The sequence below is a fragment of the Bipolaris zeicola genome (genome assembly GCF_000523435.1).
Source record: "Bipolaris zeicola 26-R-13 unplaced genomic scaffold scaffold_0, whole genome shotgun sequence".
NCBI lineage: Eukaryota > Fungi > Ascomycota > Dothideomycetes > Pleosporales > Pleosporaceae > Bipolaris > Bipolaris zeicola.
In genome coordinates, this window is record NW_006912049.1 from 186,608 (window position 1) to 204,741 (window position 18,134).

The 18,134-nt window shown below is 51.0% G+C and overlaps 11 protein-coding genes across 11 annotated transcripts; 8 read left to right on the forward strand and 3 right to left on the reverse strand.

Annotated features, from left to right (window-relative positions):
• Positions 1–14: 14 nt before the first annotated feature.
• Positions 15–182, reverse strand: COCCADRAFT_80905 (uncharacterized protein; the record flags this gene model as incomplete). Its single annotated transcript, XM_007708212.1, has 1 exon — positions 15–182. One exon carries the CDS (start codon positions 180–182, stop codon positions 15–17), a length of 168 nt encoding a protein of 55 aa, XP_007706402.1.
• Positions 183–2,255: 2,073 nt separating this feature from the next.
• On the forward strand, positions 2,256–2,621 carry COCCADRAFT_21390 (uncharacterized protein; the record flags this gene model as incomplete). Its single annotated transcript, XM_007708116.1, has 1 exon — positions 2,256–2,621. One exon carries the CDS (start codon positions 2,256–2,258, stop codon positions 2,619–2,621), a length of 366 nt encoding a protein of 121 aa, XP_007706306.1.
• Positions 2,622–2,734: 113 nt separating this feature from the next.
• COCCADRAFT_21391 (uncharacterized protein) lies at positions 2,735–4,416 on the forward strand (the record flags this gene model as incomplete). The annotated part of the gene is made up of 2 exons (XM_007708117.1): positions 2,735–3,151; positions 3,214–4,416. The coding sequence occupies 2 exons, from the start codon at positions 2,735–2,737 to the stop codon at positions 4,414–4,416; spliced, it is 1,620 nt and encodes a 539-aa protein (XP_007706307.1).
• Positions 4,417–4,648: 232 nt separating this feature from the next.
• On the reverse strand, positions 4,649–6,229 carry COCCADRAFT_80711 (uncharacterized protein; the record flags this gene model as incomplete). The annotated part of the gene is made up of 2 exons (XM_007708213.1): positions 4,649–6,087; positions 6,136–6,229. The coding sequence occupies 2 exons, from the start codon at positions 6,227–6,229 to the stop codon at positions 4,649–4,651; spliced, it is 1,533 nt and encodes a 510-aa protein (XP_007706403.1).
• A 685-nt stretch (positions 6,230–6,914) lies between these two features.
• Positions 6,915–7,820, reverse strand: COCCADRAFT_68 (uncharacterized protein; the record flags this gene model as incomplete). Its single annotated transcript, XM_007708084.1, has 1 exon — positions 6,915–7,820. One exon carries the CDS (start codon positions 7,818–7,820, stop codon positions 6,915–6,917), a length of 906 nt encoding a protein of 301 aa, XP_007706274.1.
• A 701-nt stretch (positions 7,821–8,521) lies between these two features.
• COCCADRAFT_42841 (uncharacterized protein) lies at positions 8,522–9,412 on the forward strand (the record flags this gene model as incomplete). The annotated part of the gene is made up of 1 exon (XM_007708214.2): positions 8,522–9,412. A coding segment is annotated over one exon (891 nt), but the record flags the coding sequence as incomplete, so codon positions are not given.
• Positions 9,413–12,475: 3,063 nt separating this feature from the next.
• COCCADRAFT_31687 (uncharacterized protein) lies at positions 12,476–12,930 on the forward strand (the record flags this gene model as incomplete). The annotated part of the gene is made up of 5 exons (XM_007708155.1): positions 12,476–12,516; positions 12,570–12,607; positions 12,662–12,732; positions 12,785–12,871; positions 12,922–12,930. 5 exons carry the CDS (start codon positions 12,476–12,478, stop codon positions 12,928–12,930), a joined length of 246 nt encoding a protein of 81 aa, XP_007706345.1.
• Positions 12,931–13,002: 72 nt separating this feature from the next.
• COCCADRAFT_80737 (uncharacterized protein) lies at positions 13,003–13,209 on the forward strand (the record flags this gene model as incomplete). The annotated part of the gene is made up of 1 exon (XM_007708215.1): positions 13,003–13,209. One exon carries the CDS (start codon positions 13,003–13,005, stop codon positions 13,207–13,209), a length of 207 nt encoding a protein of 68 aa, XP_007706405.1.
• A 188-nt stretch (positions 13,210–13,397) lies between these two features.
• On the forward strand, positions 13,398–13,964 carry COCCADRAFT_80800 (uncharacterized protein; the record flags this gene model as incomplete). Its single annotated transcript, XM_007708216.1, has 3 exons — positions 13,398–13,531; positions 13,588–13,728; positions 13,781–13,964. The coding sequence occupies 3 exons, from the start codon at positions 13,398–13,400 to the stop codon at positions 13,962–13,964; spliced, it is 459 nt and encodes a 152-aa protein (XP_007706406.1).
• Positions 13,965–14,317: 353 nt separating this feature from the next.
• Positions 14,318–16,624, forward strand: COCCADRAFT_31689 (uncharacterized protein; the record flags this gene model as incomplete). The annotated part of the gene is made up of 8 exons (XM_007708156.1): positions 14,318–14,405; positions 14,459–14,546; positions 14,601–14,676; positions 14,727–15,020; positions 15,072–15,344; positions 15,401–15,812; positions 15,860–16,371; positions 16,424–16,624. The coding sequence occupies 8 exons, from the start codon at positions 14,318–14,320 to the stop codon at positions 16,622–16,624; spliced, it is 1,944 nt and encodes a 647-aa protein (XP_007706346.1).
• Positions 16,625–16,927: 303 nt separating this feature from the next.
• On the forward strand, positions 16,928–18,124 carry COCCADRAFT_80899 (uncharacterized protein; the record flags this gene model as incomplete). Its single annotated transcript, XM_007708217.1, has 1 exon — positions 16,928–18,124. One exon carries the CDS (start codon positions 16,928–16,930, stop codon positions 18,122–18,124), a length of 1,197 nt encoding a protein of 398 aa, XP_007706407.1.
• Positions 18,125–18,134: the final 10 nt, after the last annotated feature.

An 18,134-nucleotide genomic window follows, 5' to 3' on the forward strand; every position in this document is an offset into this window, starting at 1 on the left:
ACAAAATCAGCATTCTATTCATGTCCTACACTTAGCCCCCGGATGCTGTTTTTACCGGAGGAAGGTAAGCTGGATACTATTGTTGATGTTGCAATTTCGCTAAGGTGGATGAGCACAGCCTCATCCTTGACCATTCTGCGGCGAGCCAGGTCAGCAACGAGTTTGAACTCGAGAGACAGCATCTTGCTGGGCACCAATTTCTTTTTCGGGTCCAAGTTATTCCTGGAATCGTCAGGTGCTGCGCCGATGAGTGAAGTGGCAGGCCTTGGTGATGCGGCTGAAATAGATGACGCCAGTTACTTGGTCACCTGTGGCTGAGCCTCTGACAAGATAACACTATGCTGAGCAATCCCCACAGTGCTTCGTCTGCTTGGAACCTATTTTCACCATAGTGCCATTTTGGTGCTGATGATGATGGTGGTGATGGTGCTAGTGGCCATGATGAGTGTGCCACATCAGCCAGTCGTGCTCGGAGGCAGTAGCATCCGAAGAAGGCAACTGCGCCATGTGATATTGTTCATTAATCTTCAAAAGAAGGGTCATTGTTATTCATCACTGGCTATTTCTAATCACCAGATGGCAGCTTAGTGAATGGAGGGTGATGTACTTAAACCTCATCTCTCTCCTGCTTAAGCCTCGACGCTGGAACCTAACTGTATAGTCGATTATGTTTCCACGGAATTTATTGCTGCGTAATCGAAACGTCAAAGATTATTAGCGTCGTCAATGTGAATGTGGTATAGAAAGATATGCCAGAAGATAAGTAGACGGCGCCATGCTCCAGCTGCTCCATTAGTCATGTCTTCCTATACCCACCAATCCTCTGACTCTTCGTTCGACGAAATATGAATAAAAACTACGCCCACCAAAACAGCGCAATATCAACAACATGTAACTGCACACTAGTAGTGTAGAATGTTACAATCTTTTTCTATGGCATATAAGTCTATGCGTAAAACTCTAGAATTTTTTTTGTACAGCTTATCCTTTTTTACTACGTCGTAGTGAATAGGGTGGATGGCAAAGGGGAGCTTCATTTTGATGGGGGCTGCTTTAATCCGGTATTCTGTCGGGCTAAGAGCCACCGATTCATGATGATTGTCGCACCCCCACCAAGATCTCCAATGATGCGAGCACTATCCTTGCGATACTAAGCGAAGGGTCGCATCCAAACCCTGGCATTCGGTCCATTAGGTAGTTGGAGGTGACATGAGCATCGGCAAGCGATGCAGCTCTTGTCACGCATTCTACCCTGTTACTCCTCAACCGCGCCTACGATGCTAATTGGATACGACCTGTGGTAATGCAAGGGGATTCACAGTCGGCAATGCAAATGTGCTAGTCATGACCAGTTGAGCAGACTCGTGCCATTCTTGATGCTTGGTAACCCCAACAACAATTGATACCTGAAATCGGCCCAATCGGTATGAGATGTTGCCAGCATGTGCAAAAAACAACAAAAGGTACACGGATGGCTACCAGCTACTCACGAAGAAAAGACAGCAAGTATCCAAACTTTGCAACGAACAAGCATACGTAGATACGTACCTACATATACGTATGTACGCCGCCGAAGTGTTGGAATAGTGGAGGCCAATGGTAGGCCTTACCGCGCCGTCCAGTAAGATAAGCGTGAGACGCTATCCACTGGCTCGGAATGTTTTTCGAGAGCTGGAACTATTGGATCATGCGGCTGAGGTGGACAGCAACATCACAAATGCAAATACAATGGGCTCTCTCCACATGAATGAACCTCGACTAAGTCTTCGTCAAGACACATTTACTTACTGCTCTGGCCGGGTTGCTTACTTCGTACGAGAAAATCCGCCCTGCAGAAACCATGCGTCAACACCACGATCTCAACGGGGTTACCGAGCCGACTAATCTACGACATCGAGCCGCCTAAGCTTTCATACAGGTAGTCTAAACGCCTAGCGTACCCTTTGATTACAAAAGTCCGGCTGCGCCATCATCACGCTACAGAACGCGCAACTTTTGCTGTACCTATGAGATCAGGGATCGCCGGGCCCGGACTTTCGGGTTCCTTGGCAACTTAAACGCCAACATACTGCAACAAATTGAACCTGGATCCACGGCAGCGTATCGAATGCGCATTACTAGTAAGGTGGCGCACGACTCTGGTCCGTGGAAGAGCGTGGATGCCTAGAATGCACATGTACGTATAGGGAGAACTTAGAGTGGGGAAAACAAAAAAAGGAATTATTTTGGTTCTGACTCGCAATTGACAATTCACGATGCCATGTGCGGAACCGCTTGGTGAAGAGAACAACCCAAGACTGCTTTCATGTCTAGAGACCTGGGTAAGTTCATCCGATTATCATACCAACAGCAAGAGAGCAGTTCACCGGATACGCCAAGCAGATGAGCAGGGTACTATCCATGATTACTGTGCGGAGTCGGATATGTCAGATGCTATCGGGCCCGTCGGCATGTCAATGAACAAGAATGCCGAAGTGCTAAAGGGGAACAGGAACAGGCGTGCCGCTGCATGGGCCAGGATGCCGTCGACGAGCCTTTCTCTAACAGCCGTTGAACTTGTCCAAGTGGAGAAGGATCCCTGCAAAACTAAGGGACGGGATGCCGTGGAGCGTGCCAAATAGCCTTTTATGCTTAGTCGACCTGTCTTGCCTCAACTCCCCGCAAAAAAATATAAGTACTACGGACAGGCAGGCAGTATCGTCCTCATTATTCTCGATAATCACTGACAAACAAAATGCACAACTCTGTTCTGCTCGCCCTTTGGGCCGGCATCTCTTTTGTACTATACAAGATCGCATGTTCCATCATTCTTTCCCGTAAGCGTGCCACCACGGCCCGCCAGTTGGGCTGCCTACCCGCCCCTCCATTGGAGCTGGTGCCGTTTGACCCTCTTGGGTTACACAACATTGCGATTTTGATCCAGGCGGACAAGAACTCTCTTATTCCTCAATGGATGGAAGAGCGCCACAAGCGAGCATGTGCCAAGGCGGGCAGGGAAATTACTACGTTTCATCAGAACGTCATGGGCGGCGAGAACTATTTCACTATCGAACCAAAGAACATTCAAGCCATCCTGGCAACCCAGTTCAAGGACTTTGGACTTGGAGTTGTCCGAAACAGGAACTTCTCCCCCCTACTCGGTCACGGCATTGTAAGTGGCGAACTTGTTTAATCAATTCAATGGAATATCCAGATTACTAATAGTAAATACAGTTCTCTACAGATGGCGAGCAATGGGCAGGTGCAAGAGCCCTGCTCCGACCTCAATTCGCTCGGGACCAAGTCAGTGACCTAGAGCTCGAAGAACAACACGTCCAGCACCTCCTCCAAGCAATCCCCAAAAATGCCAACGGCTGGACTGACGTCACCGACATCGAGCCTCTCTTCTTCCGCCTAACCATCGACTCGGCCACTGAATTCCTCTTCGGCGAAAGCGTCGACTCGCAGCTCTCCGCCCTCCCAGGCTACAAATCCACCCGTATCCCCCTCGCAGTCAGCGAGCAAGACTTCGGCGTAGCCTTCGACAGAGCCCAAGCCCAAATCTCCACGGCCACCCGCTTCGGCGATGCCTCCTGGCTCGTCTTCAGCAGCGACAGGTCGCACATCCAACGCTGCCACAGCTTCATCGACCACTACGTGCAACTCGCCCTCTCCAAAGACAAATCGCGGCCCCAATCCTCCTCGTCGGACAAGAAACAAAAATACATCTTCCTCGACGCCCTCGTAGAATCCACCCGCGACCCCGTCGAACTCCGCACCCATCTCATTTCCATCCTCCTCGCCGGCCGCGACACCACCGCCTCCCTCCTCTCCTACATCTTCATGTGCTTCGCCCAGCACCCCCACGTCTTCCAGCACCTACGCTCCGTCGTCCTCTCAACCTTCGGCACCTACTCGTCGCCCCAAAACCTCACCTTCGAAGCCCTCAAATCCTGCACTTACCTCCAATGGGTCATAAACGAGACTCTGCGCCTCTACCCCGTCGTCCCCATCGACGGCCGCCGCGCCCTCTGCGACACTACGATCCCCACGGGCGGCGGCCCCGACGGCACAGCTCCGATCTTCGTGCAAAAGGATACCAACGTAGAGTATAGCGTGTACGTTATGCATCGCCGCAAAGACCTCTGGGGCCCGGACGCAGACAAGTATCGGCCTGAGCGGTGGGACGGCAGGAAAGCCGGATGGGAGTACCTGCCATTCAACGGTGGCCCGAGAATTTGCATCGGCCAGCAATTCGCGCTGGTCGAGGCTGCGTATACGATTGTGAGGCTAACGCAGAAGTTTGAGCGGATTGAGAGTGCGGGTAACCTGTGGGATCCCGTGGAGAAGGGAGGAGAGGGTATCATCAAGCACAAGTTGAGTTTGACAATGTGTCCTGATGGAGTCAAGTTGAGGATGAAGGAGGCGGCGGAGTAAGAAATGGTAGGATACATGGATGAGTGGTTTTTGTTTGTTTTATTTTCACGAGCTTTTTGCATTGCGGGAAATAATGGATGAAATAATGAATCGTCTTTTCCTTCGCTTTTCAGTTGTGTCCAAGTCATGGTCTTGTATCTTAGTCTTGCATAAAAAAACAAGTCACATGCACCAACATTAACATTCTTCATTGTGCAAAAAAACGCTAGCAATCTTCCTGAATCTCATTTTTTTACAACTCTGCCTGGTACACTTCCTCTTGGTTCGTCTCCGAGCCAGTCGCCCATCCATTCGCAATCAGCTTAGCAACATTCTTGCCACTCAAAGCACTAGTTTCCATGGTGCTAATGAAGCTCTCAATGCCACTAGTATACCAAAGTCCATCGTCGAGCTCAATTTCTTCAAAAGTGACACGTGGGTATTCTCGAGGATACGAATGCCAAAGCTTGTGGTGGATCCAGCTAACATTTCCATTGGCTTCGCCGTGCTTGGCTTCCTCTTCCGAGACCTCTGCGCCGAGGATGTGGGAGAGAAAGGTAGCGTTGACAGGGGATGGAGAAAAGATCTTGTAGATGTATTCGTGTCGGGCTGGCGATGCTCGCTTGTTAACGCCGGTGCCAGTGATCGAGATGCTGTAGAAATTGGGAGAGCCTGCCCCGTCTACAGCTTTTTCGGATGGTGGTAGGGTGGTGAGGATGGCTGTTGGTACGGGCGACTTGACATCCAGATTGAAAGCCGCTTGACTGAGTTGAAATGGTGTCGCAAAGAGCGTTGTATATAACTTCGTGTATGGAATCTCATCAGGAATGTGCTTTGGCGCGGGGTCGATAACAAGGTCTGAATATTGTAGAGGCGATGCGAGAATAACCTCGTCAAAAGAAGATGTTTCACCTCCACTAGTAGTAATCTTGTAACTGCCGTCGGCCTGCTTTGAGATGTGGCTGACAGATGTGTTAAGATGGACGTTTGCGCCGGAAGTCTTGAGCATGTGAGCGAAAATCTGCCAGTTTCCACCTGCGATTTGCATGGCTCCGTTGGTAGCCATGCATACCATTGTCTCCAAGCCATGAATGTATGGAAGGTTGGAGGCGTAGTTGACGCGAGTGCTGGCCTGGATGATTTCGTTCGAGAAGGCTTCTCCAATCCCATTCGTCTTGAGGTATTGTTCGCCCGTGACTCCCGTGACCTCCAGCAGACCTACAATCTCAACGGTAGCACTGAGACTCTTCCACGGAAATACCGGCTCGTCGTACATCGTCAAGAACTTGCCGACGACACTTTTCATCAGCCTGTTGGTCCAAATTGGTGCAGTGCCATATCTCCAGAGCATCTTCCCAAGGCTCCACCAACTATCTCCCGAGTGCACGATTACAACGAATTCCTTGCCGTTCCAAACACCGAGGTCTGGTAGGTCGAGTTGCTCCGCGAAATTCCGCACATTTGTAGAAAGGTTGAAGTCTTCCATGGCCTTGACCATTATTTGGTTGATTTGTACAAAGATGGAACCTCCAAGCTCGATGGAAACAGTCTTGTCATCCCACGGATGGACAGTCGTGGTGCGACCACCAACATAACCGTTGCGCTCGAATACGGTAATGTTTGTAGGTATCTTCTCCTGGGCGGCGTATTGGGCAAGATGGTAGGCAGCGGATGAGCCAGCTGCTCCAGCACCTGTTCCGAGTCAGCTCTGGATAGCTTTCGTTTGAGTGCACAGCATACCTATAATGGCAACCTGCTTTGGGTGAGGATGCGCATCGCTGGTGGTGAGAGCGGCTGCGACCGGCAGCAGTGGAGCAACGCGCAAGAACCGCATCGTATTGATCTCGTACTTCGGTAAGAAGTAGAGATGATGAATCAGCTAAGGATATTTCTCAGGGAGCTAGAAGAGTAAGGCGCTTCAGGTATGCCCACAGGTCATTGTGGTATCCAGGTAAGCTGAACTGTCGAGAGCAATGACGAGGCCGGGGGAGCAGGGATCAGCTACTGTCAGCAGCGATGATGCATCACCCGTAGCAACTCTATTGTAACACTATTAGGGCATTTTTTGAAACGTCTTGGGTGAAGGCTCGTCTGGACTGCTTCGGCCATGTTTATCTCCATGCAACGTAATGAACACGTACATTGAGACGTGCCAAAGTTGGTCCAACAGGGTGCGCGCTTTCACGTGCGCGTTTGGATTCCCTGCAGGCGGAGTGGAGTTAGGCATGGGGAGCTACTACTAACTCCGCGCCATTTTGGAGAGCACACAAAGGATAGCGTACCGAATGAATATTGGAGAGCTGATTTGAGAGGAATCTAACAATGAAACAAATTCAAAAACAAAGCCCCGTATGAGATATGCCGATAGAATAATAACCATTCAAACACCTGGCGCCGTTAATCCAACCTGTACTTGTGCATCGCTCATCATAAATATCGTGAGATGGTCATCACCCAGGCAGCTGTCTGCCTCGAGCCTGCACATTTATCGGTCATTACATTACTTCCTCGTCCCGTCATCATATGGCAAACTTGACTGTCCGCCTCGTCTCTACTTTCTTCATGGACATTACTTCGCGCTCGACTGTGCCCTCTCTCGATGGCGTGGCTCTAACGCCTCTGAGGCGTCTTTCGCTACGCCTGGCTCTTGCTTCTCTAGTCTCTCTTAATTTCCATTCGTTCAGCTGTTGTCGTCGCTTTTGCGACCGAGCATAGGCCAGAGCAGGTGTAGGTTTGAATCCGATACCGTTGATGCCGGTGCCGTCATCGTCGGGGTCGGTTGACGGGTCAACAAGGTGCCCCGTGATCTCGCTGTCCTGCCACGTCAGGGTCGACGGTGGGGGCGTCGGCGATCTCTTTCGTGGATGAGAACGTGACGGAGAGTCATGCTGCGCGTTGAGCTCATGGTCTGCAGATGCTTGTGGTTGCGCGGGTTTGCTTGCAGGTGATGAGGCGAAGATGGTGGGTTGCGCAAAAGAGGCGATATCTGGCAACAAGCGGGGCTGGGATGACTGAGGGGTCTCTGGTATTACCCTAGAGGACTCGGCCACGGGCGTGCCAGTGCCAATACCAAAAGAATCTCTATTGTTTTTGTTGTATTTGGTAGGCGTCTCTTGCACAAACTCAGTGCTTGGTCCGACAATACTGTCGACTCTGGTGGCATCGAGCTTCGGCCTCTTGCGTAGGACATCGTCGGTGGGGGTGAGCGGGGATAGTGGTATCGCCGCAAGTGCTGTCAGGGTCATGTCTCGCAGCTGGTCGGCGACGGCATTTTGTGGGCTATCACCGCCAGACGACGGGGCCGGAGTGTTTCGTGGGCGTGATTCCAGTGCTGGACGCAGGGCCAAGGCCGTGTTGAGTAAAGGGATGGGCGCGGGCTGGTCGCGTTTGCGCTTGGGAGATGGGTGCGCCAGTTGTGTAGGCATTTCGCCGGTGGAAGGAGTCCAGAGTTACATGGATACTATTGGTATGGAGGGCAAAAGTACTCTTTGTCTTGTTGGTGTTGTTATTGTGGTTGTCGGGGCGAAAGAAGGCGAGTCCAATTCCCACATGATCTCGCTGTTGGCTACGCGAATGTGGGGCCTGTGCACGAGCCCTGCTCGTAGGGCTGAGGCAACCCTGTCCTGCGTCCAACTATCGCGTGGCTATCGAATGCACACCGGACCCGCCGTCTATCACCGCTCATGTATCTTTTGGTGTTTGTGGATGTGTAGAGACTTGATATATAATCTACTCCCTTAATTCTGCCAGCTTAGATATCCTAGCCATACGTAAACGGACTAGCTTATGTCGCGTCCGCCTGAGCTGTTGCCTGATAGTTGTCTGTAATCACTTCTCATCACCTCTCTCTCTGGCCTAGAACTCTTTCACTTTTCATCGTGCATGCAACACTTTTGGAGTTTTAGTATTGCCCTCTCACCTTCAAATAGTCGACATTATGGAGCAACAATCCATCCTTTCATTCTTGACTAAATCAAGAGCTCCCCAACGCTCCCCACGACCACAGAACTCACGCTCAGGTCATCCTTATCAAGACAACTCCAACTCAGACTCCCACAAAAAAAACCATTCCAAAGGCAAAAAGCACTACAACAGTAAACACCGCGGTCCCAATCACCGACGCAACATAGATCTCGCAAAGGTCGCAGACGAAACCAAGGCCGTCCTCCCAGACATCCTAGCAAACATTCCCAACTTCGACGCCACCAAATCTTCCCTTACCAAGCTCGAAGACACAGACGCTCTCTCTCCCACCGACTGTCCCGGTTTCAAGTCCAAAGCAAGCATAAAAGTCCTAGACATGGATTCCTTCGACGCAGCCCTGCACCTAGATCCAACTTATACCGTCCAAAAGCACTTGACTTCCTCACCACCAACCCCCCAAGCACCCGTCTCCACCTCCGTCCTCGTCCTCAACCTAGCCTCTGAGCGCTCCCCGGGTGGCGGCTGGCAAAAAGGCGCCCTAGCCCAAGAAGAATGCCTCTGCTACCGCTCCTCGCTCTCGCTCTCCCTCTCCCGCTCTTTCTACCCTCTCCCCACCCTCTCTGCAATCTACACCCCAAACGTCGTCCTCTTCCGCAATTCCATGCCAAACGGACACGCCCTTTTCCCCACTGCGCAGCTGCAAGATGCGTCGAGTCTACCGGCGGTATCGGTTGTTAGTGCTGCTGCGCTGCGGAAGCCCGCGTTATCGGACGACAAAGCGACTTTTAAGCATTTGGGTGCTAGGGCGGCTACGAAGAGGAAGATTAGACTTGTACTCCGCACAGCGGCCCGGAATGGACATAGTAGGCTGGTGCTGGGAGCGCTGGGCTGCGGTGTTTTTGCTAACCCGGCTGAAGACGTGGCAAAGTGTTTTGCGGAGGTGTTTGATGAGGTTGAGTTTCAGGGTGGGTGGTGGAAAGAGGTTGTGTTTGCTGTATTGGACAATGTTAGTAGTGCAAGTGGGGAGGGGGGCCAAACTGGGAATGGTAATTTTGGCATGTTCTATCGTGGGCTACATGGGAAGGTGGTTTGATAACATGGATGTTTTTTTTGGACAGAGTGATTTAGATCTGGATGATTGGTGATATGGCGATGGGGAAGTCGAGTAAAATACAGCAAAAGATAGAACATTGATATTTAACATATTGTCTCTATGAGATGATATCTTCAATGCATCTATTTCTATTGGTGTGGTTCTGCACGCTCACAGTATTAAGATGTCTCCTGGTTGGTATACACCATGTAGGTATGTGTACAAGAAAGCACAACAAACGCAAAAAGGCCATCTCTTGGACCTAAAAACAAGAAGAGGGGAAAAGAAGGCTAAATAATCACACAGCATAACACTACCCGAACGCTCAAGATTTGAACGTTTTGCTCCGGCCCGCAACCTCCTTTTGCGCCCTCGGCAATCCCTTGGGCGCATCCGCCATGCCTGCAAATGCTGTGAACCCTGTCTTCTTCTTCTTCTTGTCTTTCTTGTCCTTCTTCTTCGCTTTCGGGTCCTCATCTTCGGCATGCAACACCGACTTGGCATTTGCGTAGTCGAAAACACCCTCATCACCATTCCGCGCTGCAGCTTGGGCGGCTGCTTCCTCCTTCTTCTTTTGTTTCCGTGCAGCTTTCCTCGCCGCCTTTTCTCGGGCTTGTATGGCCTCTGGGCTTTCTTCAGGGGCGTCCAGCATAATCTCGTCCCGCGTCATTGGATCGAGAGACTGTACAGAAGATGCTTCCTCTTGAGCGTCACCTCGCTTTCGTTTCTTTCCTCCGCCTAGGTGCTTCACAACAAAGGTGTCGGTTCGTTGATCTTCCGCCGGTCTCATCTCCTTTGGCACAAAAGTGTGTTGCGGTTTCTCGGCCTTTGGTGTAGATGCAGCGGTTCCGTTTGCGTCGGCAAAGACTTGTGCTGTCAGAGGTGGCAGGGGAAGGGCAAGGTCAATATCGATTGTAGAGAGATTTTGCGTTGGCTGCGAGGCCTCGTCCTTTTTCCACAGCTTGCCCCAGAATTCTGAGCCTGGAGCCCGAGCAGCAGAGGTATGGATCCCTCGAGCTAGTGACGTGGTTTGGCCAACTGGGGCTGGATCCTTCTTCGCTATTTCTACTGCAGTTTCTGATCCAGCTCTTTCTGCTTTTAGCATGTCTTCAATAGTCTGAAGTGTTGTGTGCAATTCTGGCCCATGTAGACCTTCTTTCTTGGCCTCTGCAACCACACCAACAAGCTCTTCTGCATGTGATCGGATAATGTGTGAAACGTGTTGTATGGCGTTGAAGAGTGCGGCCTTGTCTGCTGGCATTGCGCGGGCTACGGAAAATACGGCGTGATTTGGCATGATAAATAGCGGGCTCTCATCTTCTTTCCTTCCAAGATCGTCCCTCCATCTATGCACCGCTCGGAAGATGGCAAATTGCTCAGGAGTGAATTGAACCGGGGTTCGCGAGATAAGCTTATACCAGCCACTGGATCCGAGTCCTGTTTCGCTGTCGTAGATAGGGTGTTCATAGCGCTGTAACGATGTCTCCTTAGATTTTTCAAGTACATCCTGGACCTTGTTTTTGTCGGGATTCGAAAAGTCAGACTTCTCAATCAGCTCATTGCGCATATTGTCGTAGATGTAGAGAAGGAAATGAGTATCTGCGCGTGCGTATTCGAAGAGCTCCGGACTGAGCGGTCTTATGCGCCAATCTGCAAGTTGGTACTGTTTCTGGGCTGTGAACTTGACATGTCTCTCGAGCAGGTAGGCTAGACTGGCGCCAGGGTAGCCCAGTGCTCGGGCAGCATGGTACGTATCGAAGAGGCCAACAACGTAGAGTCCTAGATCGCGCTGCAGCCACATGATATCCATGTAAGCACCATGCAAAACTTTGAGAATGCTGGGATCCGCAAAGACTTCATTCAAGCACTCCAACTTCCGCCGCCAGGGTTTCAGTGTATCCACTATCCAGTCCTTGTCGCGAGTACTTATCTGCATCAACGAAACCATGCCAATATAGGAGCGATTGTCATGGTGTTCAAGATCTACGGCGATTTCCTTTGCTGTCTTTAGCTCAGAGAGCATGGTAGCCAGCGCTTCAGGCGTGTCGACTAGGGTTGCAGTTGTAGATTCAAAAGGCTTATATTGCTGCGGCTCGGCGTATTCGTAGACATTTGCTGGGTATTCGTACTCTTCGATTTCTGTTTGGTAGGGATGCGGGTATCTGCAACGGATGTTAGCGTATGGAATTGACATGGTGCTTTTGTCCTACTGTTCCCGTCCGCGCTTGTCCCTGAATGTCTTTAGACATTCTTCCAAGGGAATCTTTGCGTGTGGTTTGGATGTGACCAGTGGGCGGAAGCCACCAGTCTCGTCGTTGGTCGGCACGTGCTCAAACTGGAGCTGTGGCTTTGGAATGATCTTCCTGTCGGCAATGTTGGGGCGGGGCTTTGCAGCGGCCTGTACACGGGTCAGACGATGGGCCTTGCTTTGGGCACACATGGCTGGAGATCCTACCTGTTCGCCAGCTGGGCTCAACCGCTTGACCACGCCGGTGTACTCATCCAGACTGGTGTCGGCCTTCTCAAGCAAGCTGTCGATGACATCAACAACCCCCCTCCAATTGGCGTCTATGGCTTCGACATCGGGTAGCTTGGGACCTACAGCGTCCGAGCTCGCAGCAGCATTCTGGAGAAGGCGCTGCGCGAGGTGAAGGAGGCGCGCATTTTGGGCGTCCAACTGGGTGCCAGCATCGGGGTTCAGCGACCTCTGGAAAGGGATGTCTGCTTTGCCAATGGCAGCAGCAGACCTGGTGGTTGGTTTGAGCGCGGCCGAGATCTCTGTCTGCAGTGTTTTAAAAGAGTCCATGGCGTCTCTCAGTATGCGTTCATTCTTCTGGACGGTTCTCGATAGCGTGGGCTCTGGGGGCGGCTCACTTCGACGTGGCGCGATGGGTTGGCGTGGAAAGGGTGCGCGTGTCGCAAATGGTTTGATGAAAGAAACCTTCAAATGATTTCAGAGTTAGCGCGCTTTGCTTATCGATAGCCATGGCAGTAGCTGCAACCTTCACTCGGTCCTCCGCAAACTGCTCCGGCCCACCCATCTCACAAGCATACTACAAAAACATGTCGGCCTCATTAGCACCAGAATGCAACCAAGTCAAAGAGTGATTATTGCATCTCATCGTGGTGCTGCAGCCATTATGCTGACATTTTATAGGCGCTACGACAACTGCTTCCTAAAGTGGTACAGCGAGAGTACGTCACACGTCTATTGCGACTGGGAACTGGCCCTAATTAACATCTGCACAGAATTTCTGCGTGGCACCGCTACAACTGATGACTGCAAACCAATCTTTGAGCAGTATGAAAAATGTCTTTCTGTCCGTACATGTGCCCAAGATGAACTGCACTGCAGCTGACATAGTCTATTAGAGAGCACTCAATGAACGAGGCATTGACAAGATGCTTAAAGAAGTGCGCGAAGACAACAAAGAGAACGATGCTGAGCATATGAAGCCTGTAAGTGTTGACCTATTCAAGTCCAAAGTATAATCTGATTGAAACTTCAGAGTCGATGAGGATTGGAACGTGCAGTAGTCTTTCGTGGTAGCATTTCTCCTTTTGCTTTTCAACAACCTCCACACTCCAAAATGTATCATTATATTCCCCAACATCCGCCGAGGGACTTTGTTCTCGAACGTATCCGGAAATTTGATTTTTTTTTAGACTCGGTGCCAAGGTGTAAATATTCACCGACCGGCCGGACAGTATCAACGCCAGCTTTGCCTCTTTGTACTATACCGTGGTCTTGGCATACCTATCTCATCTCTATCTCTCATGCAACCGAGATATTTTAATGCCGATTTGCTAGGTTCATACCTGTACAATGCGCTAAACTTGTCCGTGACGGCATGGGTCCCGAACCGCATTTGTTTCGGACCTACTATGCCCTATCCACTTTAACACTCCACTAGTTTATAAAGCTGCTCTCTCTCGCACCTGTCCTTGATGGTTTACTGTTTGCATATCTGTTCCTCTTTCCAAAATGGCAACTAAGGTCGGTCTCAGCGTGCCAATGCCGCTCCTTGCTCCTGTTACTGCCACTTGGGCAGCTCCCTTCGCGGCCTACTACCTTTTCCTCCAACAGCGCATTGTAGCAAAGCGATTTGGCACAAAGACGTAAGCCAGAGCTGAATGATGTATAAAGATTGCTTGTAGACTAATCTTGTTGAAAGTGTTTTGGGTGATAAGTCGGGCGCACCTCAAGGCGCACCGGACCCTCTCTTTGTGGACACACGTGCGCAAGCCAACTTTGTCGAAAACGTACCATTCATACTCTCGATTGCACTCCTTGCTGAGCTCAACGGAGCCAACAGGTAATTGTACCACGCCGATGCATGATTATGTTGGATCTAACCAAAGTGCTAGGACTTACCTCAGCTACGCTCTTGGCGCTCTTTTTGCTCTCCGTGTTGGCCATGTTGAGCTTGGCCTGAGGGCGCCCAGCGGAAAAGGTCCCGGAAGACCGCTTGGTTTCGTCGGCACTCAGGTGATATTAGCTGGGCTCGCTGGATATGCGGCGTACTTGGTCAAGGACTACTGGACCGTCTAAGCGACCAATGCAATGATGTGAAGATGGCCTCGGCATTTGTAGGCTCCAAAATATATGTTGTCAGTGGAAAGAAAGTAGAAGTAAATTTGTCTTTCATGAAGATATGCAACTGTGTACATAAGCAGCCGACAAACTCCAAGCCACATGTGAGATGCAAGCGCATTACGTAGCTGCGGCGCCAAGGCTGTTCTCTACATGCTGTGGAGCTGCTGCTGTCCCCGTCCCCACCAAATCTCTGTGTACACGATATCGATTCCACCAGATATCGCAGACGCGTCCGAACACACCTGAGTCTCCGAATCACCTGTCGCTATTCACTCGACGTCTCGTTCTTAAACTTGCCCCGCGGCGCAATGGAGGCAGCGTCTGCGCGCATGGCAACCCGCGATCGCTACGGCATATACGGAGAGGCACCGACTTCACAACTGCAGCGCTATATATGTACGCAACACATGCCGCACCTATGTGGAATGATGCTGATACAAGTGGCGTAGTGCAAGCATGTGATCCGCAAAACTTTGAGCCCAATCTGGCCCTGAATCTCGAGATCACCGACCTGATCAACAGTAAGAAAGGCACAGCGTAGGATCGGAAACACCCCACCACTACACATGCACAATCCTAATGACTCCCCAGGCCCCGAGAAGCGGCCGTCACAATTGTACACTATGTCAATCACCGCAATCAGAATGTCGCCCTCCTCGCGCTCAACGTATGCCTATGATGCCCCGCCTTGAAACAGCATAGCTCACCATAACACAGCTCCTCGACATATGTGTCAAGAATTGCGGCTACCCTTTCCACCTCCAGATCAGTACCAAAGAATTCCTTAACGAGCTTGTCCGCCGCTTTCCTGAACGTCCGCCTATTCACTCGTCGCGAGTACAGAACAAGATTCTCGAGCTCATAGAAGAATGGCGGCAAACCATATGCCAGACATCGCGCTACAAGGACGACTTGGGCTTTATAAGGGATATGCATAGACTGCTGAGTTATAAGGGATATATCTTCCCGGAAGTTCGCAAAGAAGATGCCGCAGTGCTCAATCCGAGCGATGTATGTGCATGAAATTGCTTGTGATAGTCTCGTATTGCTGACGATGCGTAGAACCTCCGGTCGGCAGAAGAGATGGCAGAAGAAGAACGAGAGGCGCAATCCGCAAAACTGCAAGAATTGATCCGTCGGGGTGGACCTGCAGACCTGCAGGAAGCCAATAAGCTTATGAAAGTCATGGCTGGATACGATACCCGAAACAAGACCGATTGGCGGGCAAAGGCTGCTGAAGAGGTTGGCAAGATACAACAAAAGGCCAGAATCCTGGAGGAAATGCTGCAAGGTTACAAGCCGGGCGATCAGATCAAAGAGGGAGATGTTTTTGAAGTATGTCCGGAACGATGGTGGTGTACGGCGGCTGTTGTTTGACTAACCCGCGACAGGAGCTGGCCAATGCCCTTCAGAATGCGCAACCTAAAATCCAGAAGATGTGCGAGGAGGACTCTGAGGATCACGAGGCCGTGGCGAAACTATTTGAGATCAACGACAGTATACACCGGACGATACAGAGATACAAGCTTTTCAAGAAGGGAGACATCGAGGCTGCCAACAACATCCCTCAGGGAACGCTTGGTCGCAGTGGTGCTGGAGTATCTCAAGGCCCCAACAACACATTAAACCTGATTGATTTTGGAGATCCGGAACCTACACCGCAAGCAGGAGGATCATCACAGGCTCAGCAACAAGCACCAGCTGTAGGAAACGCACTTGAAGATGATTTGTTGGGCCTGTCGTTGAGCGGAGAGACCTACGGACAGTCGGGTAGCATAGCTTTGGGTGGTTCAAATGGCTCAGGTAAGCAGATCTATTCGAATTCTCGGTTAATTACTAACATTTCTTAGTTCTTGGTCTGTCTGGCATGGCGGCGCCGCAAAAGGCAACCAACCAAGCCATAACCGATCTCTTCAATGCAGGACCAAAGTCAACTCAACCGCAAGTCGCATCGCCCCCTCCATCTTCCTTTTCAACGCCTCCCCCACAGCCGGCTCGCACACCAGACCCATTTGCTGCTCTCGCCTCTACCCCTCGACAAGCCTCACCCTTCCAGTATCAACAATCAGTTAAGCCACCAGCTGTTGCTTCTGGTGCCGTTGATTTACTAGGCGTTGGCGTCGCCGCCGCGCCGGCAGCAAACCTCGCACAAAGCACTGATGCTGCTAATGACGACGATGAATGGGATTTTGCTTCATCTGTACCTGATACCTCGAAGGAATTGACCGTCACTAACACAAGCATCAACGTTCTTTTCAACATTTCGAGAGAAACAGATACAGTTTTGCTGATCCAGTCACGGATATCCAACAACACTTCTTTGCCAGTCTCTAGCTTGACGTTCCAAGTGGCTGCCTCAAAGGTAAGTTTGAACCATGAGCACTGACTTTGTGTAGTTTGCTAACAAATTGTAGGGTGCACAACTCCAGCTTGAACCCCAATCAGGCGTCAATCTCGGGCCCAATCAGAAATTCGGCATCACACAAAACATACGCGTGAACAATGTCCAAAGAGGTTCGGGTAACAATGTGAAGATGAGGTGGAAGGCTTCGTACTCGCTTGGAGGACAGCAGAAAAACGAGATGGGTGAGATTACGAGCCTTGGAGTTCCATAGCCATTGTGATAGAAAAGATGCGTTGTTGCTTTGCGAAGGGCGCTTAACTGGGCTTTGACGGTGGGGACGGTGAAGACGAAGTTTGGCTTGCTCTAAAAAGATATCCTTCAGCTCATAATATCCTTTTTTGTTAGTTGCGTGGTACTCTGTAGGTCATCGACAAGTGTGAACGACGTCACAACGCTAGCGCCACTTATCGATTACAAAGTTATTCCACACCCTTGCCCCTCCGACATTGTCGACTCACTCGCCGCAAATCAGACTCGCCACTCTACCTCGAATATCAAACTCTCACAAGACAAGATGGTTCGCCATAAGAAAGACTTCAAGGGCAACAATAAGTTCAAGAACCCCGCCAAAGCACGCCCTACCCCTCGCCCGCGCCGCGCCTCAGACGAAGAGGAGAATGACGCCGCCAACCCAAGACCTGCTAAGCCTGAATTCAAGGCCGCATGCTGGGATCTTGGCCACTGCGATGCGAAGCGATGTTCGGGCAAGAGGCTTATGCGCCTGGGCATGATGCGCGAATTGCATGTGGGGCAGAAGTTTGCGGGTGTGGTGGTGAGCCCAAAGGCAAAGAAGATTATAAGTCGCGAGGACAAGGAATTGTTGGAGCAATATGGCGCTGCTGTAGTGGAAGCGAGCTGGAACAGGATAGATGAGGTGCCTTTTGGCAGGATAGGTGGCAAATGCGAACGCCTACTTCCTTACCTTGTTGCGGCAAACCCTACCAACTACGGCCGGCCATGGCGACTAAATTGCGTTGAAGCGTTGGCGGCATGCTTTTACATTTGTGGTCACCCCGAGTGGGCTGAATCAATCTTGTCGACTTTCTCGTATGGCCAGGCATTCTTGGACATTAACGCCGCCTTGCTTAAGCGGTACCTGGCGTGCGAAAACGAGGAGCAGATCAAGAAAGCCGAGGAGGTATGGCTTGAGAAGATCGAACGCGAATATAACACAAGCAGGACTGAAAAGGAGGAAGGTGCCGAGGAAGATGAGTGGGCGGGGGGAAACATGAACAGGCGTGTTATTGACGAGTCGGATGAAGACGAAGACGACGAAGACGGAGAGAGCGGCGAAGACGAGGACGAGGACGAGAACAAAATTGACCCCAGGAACCCTTACAACATTCCAGAGTCCTCGGATGACGAAGAGGAAATGGCAGAACTGAGGCGCCGTGTGCTTGCTTCCAAGCCGTTCGCTAATCCTACAAAGAAGGACGAAGACGACGAAGACGAGGATGAGAAAAAAGCACCCAAACGTATACCCGTGACTGAGCCTTTGCCAAAGAATGGAGCTCCTGCAGACGGGGACATCAGCGAGCCAGGAGAAGGTGACTCACAAGATGATGAGTTTGATAGCTTCATGGCCGCACAGCCTACAACCGACCGCACCGGAATCGAGAGCAAGCAGAGGATGAAGGCCATGGACAACAAGTACAAGGCCACTTTCTCAAGTGGGAGTGTAAAGGCACCTAGTGGGCGGGGATATCACTGATCATATGATG